Source organism: Epinephelus moara, chromosome 4 (assembly GCF_006386435.1).
Source record: "Epinephelus moara isolate mb chromosome 4, YSFRI_EMoa_1.0, whole genome shotgun sequence".
NCBI lineage: Eukaryota > Metazoa > Chordata > Actinopteri > Perciformes > Serranidae > Epinephelus > Epinephelus moara.
The window spans coordinates 38787572-38797219 of NC_065509.1; the positions used below are offsets into that span (position 1 = coordinate 38787572).

The 9648-nt window shown below is 44.1% G+C and overlaps 1 protein-coding gene across 1 annotated transcript in view; it reads left to right on the forward strand.

Annotated features, from left to right (window-relative positions):
* Positions 1-9648, forward strand: part of LOC126388613 (protocadherin Fat 4) — a 147348-nt gene that overhangs the window by 100807 nt on the left and 36893 nt on the right. Inside the window, exon 7 of the mRNA XM_050041820.1 lies at positions 8524-8704. Coding sequence (XP_049897777.1) covers positions 8524-8704 — 181 coding nt within the window. The remainder of the gene's footprint in view (positions 1-8523; positions 8705-9648) is intronic.

Below are 9648 nucleotides of genomic sequence, written 5' to 3' on the forward strand. Positions count from 1 at the left end.
CGCCTTTATCCCATAGTGTAATGGCTGCTCATAGGATAAAAAACTGTTATCTGAATACCATCAGTCTGATGTGTTCCCAGGGAGAATCCCCTCAGTCTTGGAGACAGGGTTATCACCAGGACTTAGCTCGGACTTAGCCTTTATGGTATCCATACCACTTCAGAGCTCAGTGACTCCAGCGCTGCTCTCTGGGGCAAAACCACCTCATGGAAACACGCCACCACAAGGTCCACTATTTTCTTAGCTGATTGAGGGAGCACGCTTCCCTGGATTCAAACCCCATTTCCTCGTGTGCAATAATAACCGAGATGAATTTGGATCAAATTTACACACACGCACTCGTCTGGACCGTAAGAGATGAGTGGAATTCGCTTCCAAAACAATTTCCTAGCCACAGCGAAATTAGTCGTGTAAAAGCGCACAGTTTGTCTTGATTTTTGAGCGATGATGCTGATAAGTTCTCAGCGTGAGGTAAATACAGATGATGTGAGGCTGTAATCACCAGGAGAGTAGTGTCAGGTCATGGCGGTTTGCTTTCCTAAGTAACCCAAGATTAACCCCTGAAATAAGATTATGTTCATGGCTCAAACTTCACACCGAGGTGAGGTACTGCCTTGATTGCCTTATCTGTTTTGGCCAACAAATTATCTACAAATTAGAGGTCTTGAAGCAAAACGATAACAAGAGTGCAAACACATCAGTTTCTCTCTGTGCTGTCGAACAGGCACAAACACTGACCTGGATATGTGTTTGTATCTCACTCAGGGATCTCTTCAATTAAAGAAGCTGTGTGCGATATTCAGATCATTAGTATAGTGGCAAAAAACTTCTGCTGTGTAAAGATATAGAGGAGTCATGGCATCCTGAGCAGAGTGAAGTCACGCTGCCTGTGTGTGTGTTGTAATCTGAGTTTCACTGGTCTTTGTTGTGGTAGCCAGTCCGGCCCGGCGTACAGTGAGTCCCAGTTAGAGATGTGCACTAATGTATGAATATTGCTGCTCATTTTGTTCACCCAGTAAAAATGCCGTCGTAATATTCAGGCATGTTTCCTAAAGATTTATTTTCTTAAAGAATATTGTTTTGATAAATGTTATTTGATCACTGTTATTAAGTGAGTTGTCATGTTCCATAGCGTGATGTGCAATGTTCATGATGCACGGTGCAAAGTGCCACACATTTCAGCAGCATTTTAAAATAAGATTTGGTTATTGGAAAACATGATTATTGGTTTCAAATGGCTCTGATAATATATACAATATTATTTCAGACATGTTTTACCTCAGATTATAATGTGCTCAATTTTGGGGCGCCCAGTAGCTCAGTAGGTAGGACATGCATTCTCTGTACCAAGGCAGGGTCCTCGCCACGCCACAGCAACCACGGGCTCGACCCCACAGCCCTCCACCGCATATCATTAAAGACTAAAAATCCCCCCAAAAACATGTGCGTTTTGACCCTTTTTTTGTTTATTTACTTTAAGAGTAGTCCACTAGTCTAAGTTTAAAGTTGCTTTTAAACGTCGTTAGAATCATCCTTGGTCCCTGTAAGTGAGTCCCACTGGCTAGCTAATCGCTGTCGCTCTGCACTGCACTCATACAATGAATACTGCTGATAACACTGTCCTGGCCCACGGTGGTGTAGTGTAGCGCCCATCCTCCAGTTCCCTCAACGTTAACACTGTTATACCTTTAAGGACTGTTGCTGTGTTACCACTGTTCAAGATGTTAGCACTGTTAGCACAGAAACTGAATTATAGACACCTGTATGTTCTGAATGTTGCATGTAGAGTGTGTGGAGCCAACAGTCCACACAGCAGTGAATTTTTTTGTAGCTCCATATCGCAATAAACTCTGAGTCCGCCCACTTTTTAGCGGTGCAATCAAATGCAAATGATTTGATTTAAATCCCTCCTGTAACTGTACACCAATCAGATATTCTGAATCACAGGGATATACGTCACAGTACAGAAGCTAAAGACGCTCCAACTTCAGTTTGACTTGAACACCATTAGCTCTGTCAGTACTGTTGCTGTTGTTAGCACTGTTTTCTCTCTTTATTTGTAAAGTGTCAATAATTAAAACAGACAAGATTTGAAAACAGCAGCTTTAAAAAAAACTGATAAATACACTTTGGTATGAAAAACTGAGGAATTAAAAATCAGTTTAAATGAACTTAAAACTCAAGTAAAACCAGGAAAAGCTCTCTGATGAAAGTTTGCTTTAAGAAGGAACTTAAAAGAGATCACTAACTTGGCCGAGCTGATTTCCTCTGGCAGACTGTTTCAGAGCCTCGAGGCCCTGACAGCAAACGCTCTGTCCCCTTTAGTTTTCAGCAAGGCCTCTGGAACAGATAAAAGACCTCTGCCCCAAGACCTGAAAGTACGTCCTGGTGTGTACGGTACGAAGAGGGCGGAGATATAGCTGAGAGAGAAACCATAAAGAGTGTTAAAAGTATTCAGTAAAATCTTAAAATCTACTCTAAAACATACTGGGAGCCAATGGAAAGAGGCTAAAACTGGAGATTAGCCTCTGTTTGGGCTGTTAGCACCGTTAGCTGCTACCTCCATGTTGAGAGCCGTGTGCAGACAATTTCGGCTCAGACTCTAAATTATAGATATGCTCTGAATGTCACATGCAGCTCCTTTAAATGCGTATCTGTTGATGAGCATTTACTTTTATTTGAATCTCTTGACTTCAGTGTTGCACCTTTAAATGTCAGACAATATAACAAAGAAATAAAACAGGCTCCATTTGTATGTAGCCTCACAGAAAGTGTAGAATTTGTAAACCTCCTGTAGAAAGAAAAAGAATGGAGGGTCTGGGGACGGGATTTGCCAATGGAAAAAATACTTTACTAACCACAGTGCATGGCAGCCATCGGTATAGGCAGCTGACTTCCCTCTGCAAATTTCCACCAGCTCTCTTTCCATGGCAAAATGATGTCATTTGTCGTATAGCGGTGGGCCAAATTGAACGCTGCCAGATTTAGGCACATTTTCTCGCCATAGCCCCTCTCACCCCACCCACCCCTTCCTCGGCTTGAGCCACGGCGCACGAGGTGACAGCCGCCTCGGCTGCAGTCGTCTCAATCATTGACCCTGACACTCTTCCCTGCGCTTTGCCAGATTCCAGCAAAGACTGTGTGGAGGAGATGCTGGCATTTCTCAGCACTCTTGGAGAGCATTCCTCTCCTGTTGAGTCACTCCCTCAAATTAAAAAAAAAGGGGGGAGAAAAGAAGGATGGAGGTTATTTTCTACATAATAAAAAGAGTTCTGGGTTTGTTTTTCTTACTGTTACAGGTATGGGATTGAAATTTAAGAATCGGAAACAGACGGCATACTCAGCTGCGATGTTGACCCCGTTATTTAGCAGCCGCCGTCGTATGAATCTTAAGAATGTCTCACCCTCGCCGTAGCTATTTGAAACAACTGCCATTTACATACATTTGCATACCTGCCAAGATATAGAGTTCCTTGACGACTAAATCTGTCAGCCCACGCGATGTAACAAGATAGATCTGAGCTATTTACACATCGGACGGTAGATTTGGGGGAGAAACAGCTGCCAGGGGTTATGTGATATCAGTGAGCCCCAGGAGGCTGAGAAGGCACGTCCTGAGGCTGCACAGAGGCGCATGATGCTGTGAGGAGGGATACGGCGAGAAAGAAGAAATGCTCTGTTTGAACCTGTGGACGACGGCGGGGTCAGCACAGGTTCAGGGTCACACAGAGGAGCGTCAGGGGGCTTTGGGAGCATTTGAGTGTGATTTAGGTCTTCACAAGAGGAGGGGGTGGGGTGTCTTTGCTCCGTGCTTACTAAGGATTAGCCGGGGTGTCCTGTGCCTTGAAGTCCCCGATGGTGACAGAAGCAATGCAGGTCAAAGGTCACACAAGTGTCAGCGGAGGAAGAGGTTGTTCGTTCTCCTGAGGCAGTAAACAGGTTGTGACGTCACGTCCTATGCAAAAGTGAAACGCCTGGAAGGAGGGCAGTGTGCTCCACACACACACACACACACACACACTGGGCTAAACTTGTAGCTCGGCCTGCTTCCGCTCTTAGTGGGGAAACAATGCTATTGAAATGCAACAGAGGGCCGTGTGAGGTTCAGCAAAAATACAGCAGCTGGCTCGATGTTCAAAACCAAATATTTTCCTCATCCACTCAGTCTCTAGGTAGGAGCTAATGGCCTTTGTAGACAAAGCCACTTAGCTTCCCAGAGCCACTTATCAGCCTGCACAGAACATCTTTGATCAACAACAGTCTTAGCGAGTTGCTGACTGTCAAACACACTTTGCCCGGCAGCAGCAGCTCCGCGCCGGTTAACTTAAAGCGATACGGACACCTTTGCTGACTTGGATCGCTCCTCAATTAAAGAGGATAAGCCGAGGAGGAGCCGGAGCTGCTCTAATCTGTTGCCATGACAACCTCCTGAATGATGACTCACGTCAATCCAATCACGTTGCGCACTTGAACGTGTGACACCGCAGGCTCAGGCGGATTAGACAATCAAGTATGATGTTGATTAAGTAATCCTGCTGACTGCATCTGTTCGGCCACTTAGCCACATGTTGCTTGATTACATAACAGCCCGGCGGTGGCACAGTATAGAGATGCCGCCTAAATTGGGCGCCACAATTTGTGGATTGTGTTTCTTTGCATTCTACACCAATGTTTAACTCACAGATGATTCCGGTGTTCTGTTTATGAGCAATATTCTCTTCACCACAAATATTTGTGAAGGTGGAAATACATTTTCACCTCAAACTTCAACATTGCCTATATTAGGTTATAAACAGGACTCTTAAAAAGTCTTCGTTCAAGCAGCAGAGGACGTGACTCACTTTGGTAATGAGTCACTAAAGATTAGTGCTGCATGGTTTCTGGGTCTCCTTTGGGATGGAAATTGTTTACTGTTACCTCTGTTTGTGTCATTTATTTTGCTTCTGGAATTCAGCTCTGTTTATTCTAAACACGCATGTTAGCCACTTCTGTTCTGACCAGAAAACCTGGCTGCATGACAAGCTTCAGGTCGAATGTCTGTTTGTTATCATAAAGCCATGGCAGCGAAGTGATGTTACAGTAAACCATCGTCAAATCTCCTCTTGTGAGGAATCCCCTGCCCTCTTGAAAGAAGCTGCGGTGGTCCCCCAACCCCACAGTAATGTTTAAATTTGTGGATCTTCTTAAGGAAAGTCTCCTCTCCGCCCGCAGGGAGGTCACAGTTTAGCATCAGCGATTTAACAGCAACCGCAGAGCTTGTGGGGAATTTTATTTCTTTGTCAAGGAGACTTCAGTTTGTTGGACACTTTTTGTCTTATCTTATTCAAAGTGTGGAGCGCTACGGTTGTTTACCTCAAAACTTTCAACCAAAATGTGTCTGTAGCACTGAGTTTTAAACATTCTTTTCTGGGACTATCTGTACCAGAGTCGTTAGCTGAGCTGAAATACCCAGTATCAAAACTTAGTGCAAATAAACAATGAGGAATGAATAAACGAATGAATGGAAATTAAAGACAAGAAGTAACATATAACAAACAGCCATGTAATTATGTTAGCAAAGGAAAAATATACATGTTGTTTATTAATGCTGGCATGTTGAACAAGATCTGCATGATGAGAATCTGCACACTGACTTTGAATCATCCACTCGTGGTTAAATCCAGTCTTTTATTCCACTCTTTGTATTTTTTCATACATCTCCCACTGAGTCCCAGGCATCGTCAGCAAAGTACCTCATCATCATTCATGCAGTTTTTATTTACTAAGTTGTCTCACCCATTGACTGTTATTCCCCTGACAATGACCTGACAACGCTGGGGGAATGGAGTTGTGGCTGGATCTCTTGCAACAGGACTAACTAGACATGTATAGTGGAGATAGACAACTGGCACATACACAGCAAGCCCAAATTAATATTTAGAAATAAGCAGCCAGGGCCACCCGTAACAGGAGAATAAGGGAACTGTGGCACAGCGGCTATGGAGGCCAGCTGTAATCATGTTCATTCTAAATATAAGCAATGATCAATGATAACATCCTATACATCTGTACAGATACTCATATATATACATGTATATCTTAAAACAACAAGAACAAACATTGTATATATTGTTAGTTTAGTAAAATATAGCCTATTTCATTATTGAACCCACCTCTTCTGAAAAATAGTATAAGCCTTTGTTGTTGTTTTTTGTATGCAACCGTTGCAGGAAAAAAATCTGCGGGCAGCCACATGACGTGAGAAATGTATTGATCTAAACTAGAAGAGACAGAGCACGTGCATATGTTGATACTTGCAAAGCAGATTTGGAAAGGGTTCATTCACTGGAGCTTTTTCAGTGGCCCAGATATTTCCAATATTCCTAATATTTGTGAACAACTTAACTGAAAAATCTGCCCAAAGTCATTTGAAATAGTTTGACTTGGCACGTGTGATCATGCGTCTCCAGCTGATCAGTTGTGTTCGGATTTCGTTACTGCCTACGTAACTTTCTCTAGACAGCTAACTCTAGAGATGTCACTGAACTGAATCGAATCCCGATAGTGAAACAAATCGCTAAAAATACTTTTAAACTGAGCTGCTGGCTGAGACAAACAACCCCAACTCTCTCTACACCAGCACTATGTTACCAGTAAACAAGCTGGCGGAGCAAAATACAGGGCACACGCTGAATCATCTATGACATCACGCTAATTTGAATAAATTTTCCAGAACTTTGAGGTGCAGTGGAAACACAAACCACACAGATAACCAGGAATTATTTTACCCAGGTAAACAAATTCCTGGTAATAAAAGTTCCTGGAAATGTTGGTGGTAAAGAGGCTATAGATGCCACATTTGTTTCAAAACCCAGTGCACTTCATGGAGGCCTGGTTAGTACGCATTAGTGTTTACACTACAAAAGATCTGTGGTCAAATGTATCTCACACCAAGTCGCCAAATGTCTACATTGATTAGATCACAATGCTGTCGTTTACAGATCGTTCACACTTGTATTTATCACCCCAGACGCATATAAGCACCAGGTGTGAACAGGCTCATACAGTATGACTGTAAGCATTTCATCAGCAGTGCTCGTGTGTTCTCTCAGGAGGCTGCTGAGGGAAAGAGAATTCATCTGACTTCCAAATGAGAAAAATTGGAACAAACCATAATGAGCGTGTTGCTCTGATTTTATCATATTTATAAGATAATCCACGCTGGCTGAGAAACAGAGCCACAGTGTCCCTCAAGCTCTCTCCCCTGACCCTCCACCCCGCAGCACCGTCCTCTCTCTGATTCCTTATGTTTTGATTTTGCACAGACTCCGCATTAAGAGAGAATTCTGGTGGCCACCGTCCAAATGTTTTTTATTATCTCTTATTAATCCCGGCCCCCACGGTACGCGAGTTCAAGCATCTGATGTTTTTAACAGCTGAGTACACAGGCCCGCGAGACACAAGCTCAAGATTGTGTATGTTTTTTTTTGGGTGTATTATAGTTGACACATTCACATAGATTCCTGCGGAGAGCTGCGGGAGGGAACAAGTACAAGTTAGAGGTGGGGAAAGTGCCTCGTACAGCTTTTCTCAATCCTCAGGTGCTCTTTGTCCTTATAAACAATGTAAGCATATGCAAATCATTAAGAGTTGAAAATACCTCCAAGCCTTTTAAAGATGTCCCCAGATCCCATATTGTGACTCTCAGTAACAAGGCTGAACTTGTGTTTATGTTGGGAATATATATCAGGCGGTGCAGCCTGCCATTTAAGGAAGGATTATAAAGGCCGGCTCAAGCAAGGCAGATGTCTGAATCTCTTTTTTCTCTTCAGGTTTTTCTGCATTGCGGCTCGTTTTCATCTGCTATTGATTTAAATCCGTCCCCTGGGGCCCAGCGAGCCCCGTTTCGTCACCCGCTCTGGGAGAAAAACGGTTGGATTTTTGCTGAAAATAGCACTTCTCCTCGCTCAAATTCCACAGACTAACTCGCTCAGTGCCGCGCACCTTAAAATAGATACCTCACTGTGGAAATTAAATCTTTGAGTGTCCAAGACCCCAGGAAGGACGCCTGAAAGATTTGGTTTCAGAGACATTGAGCCCTTTTGATGTGTTCTGCTCTGTGTTGATGTGGCAGCATGGCCGATGGAAACCCAAACCGGCGGCCAACGAAATTTGCTTGCATTAAATGCAGCAGAAATATTGTGGCTGAACCCTCACAGGAGCATGAATTGGTTCAGTGTGGATCTCGCTGTAAATGACAAGTCATGTACAATAAGTCACCGTGTGTCTAAAAGTCAGAATGGGAGTCTTAATAGTGCTCACATGTTACTGTTTCCCCTCTACCAGCTCGCCATGGCACAAAAAGGAGTTCCTAATTCTGTCAGTTAGAAAATTCTCCATGTTCAGGTCTGTCATGTGAACGGAAAGCATAATGAGTTGCTCCTGTCCTGGCCGCTCAGGCAGTTTCTCCTTCACTTCTTTTTAGTGTGCTCGCCGGAGGAAACTGCTGCTGTCACTGATTGTTTCTTTTTCCTTCATCTCCAGGTTCTCCGTCTCTGAGCGGAACGGGGACGGTGACAGTGCTGGTGGACGACGTGAACGACAATGTCCCTGTTTTTGTCTCCTCTGCCTTCCACACCACCATCATGGAGAACGCTCCGACGGGGACGGACGTGCTGTTGGTCAACAGCTCTGACGCAGACGTGGGCGTCAATGGTGTTATAAGGTACCTGCAGGCCTTCACACTTCTCTGGTTCCTTTAACCTCATATTAGGATCTTTTATTTTTATTTTTAAGGAACACCTTTGGCTTACTTTTAAGAAATAACCTTTCACACCTGCCTCATTTGGCCCAGACTTTTTGACTTTGTAGTTTGATTTGAACCGAAATGGTGGCACGGTGGTGCAGTGGTTAGCACTGTGCCTCACAGCAAGAGGGTTCCTGGTTTGTAACCCAGGGTGGGGGAGCCCTTTTGTGTGGAGTTTGCATGTTCTCCCTGTGTCAGTGTGGGTTTCCTCCAGGTGCTCCAGCTTCCTCCCACAGTCCAAAGACATGCAGGTTAATTGGTGACTCTAAATTGTCCGTAGGTGTGAATGTGAGTGTGAATGGTTGTCTGTCTCTGTAGGCCCGTTTCCACTGCAGGAACTTCGGGGTAATTTTACGGGGCCGGGGCCGTTGGTGCGTGTGTCCCTGCAGGAACCACCCCCGAAGGACAGAGTTCCAGAACTTTTACAGGGGCTAAACAAGTCCCTGCCTCGGAGTAGGTACTCAGAACGGCCCCGAGAAACTCCTGGCTGGGGCTTTGGGATTACTTGGTGCTGATTGGATATACTCAAGGTGGGATGTGACGTTTTGTAATTACTAGTTATCGTAGGTTAGCTGGGCTAACCGTTAGCTGTTAGCCGTTAGCGGTGTCTGTAATAACTCAATATACGGTCTGTGAAGAAAATATTTTTTCCAGCGGATATCTTAGTTACAACATGATTGAGCTAGCAAAGCAGTTTTGTGTTGCTATGTGTGGTGTTTATTCAGTTTTGGGAAATCACGATGTCTAGAAAGCATCAGCTGACAGGGACAGCTAACAGCAGCAGCAAAGCCAACATCAGGACGTCATCTGTTAAAAGCCTCCCGTTGTCGATACGACATGAAACTACTCCAGTTAGCTTCAAT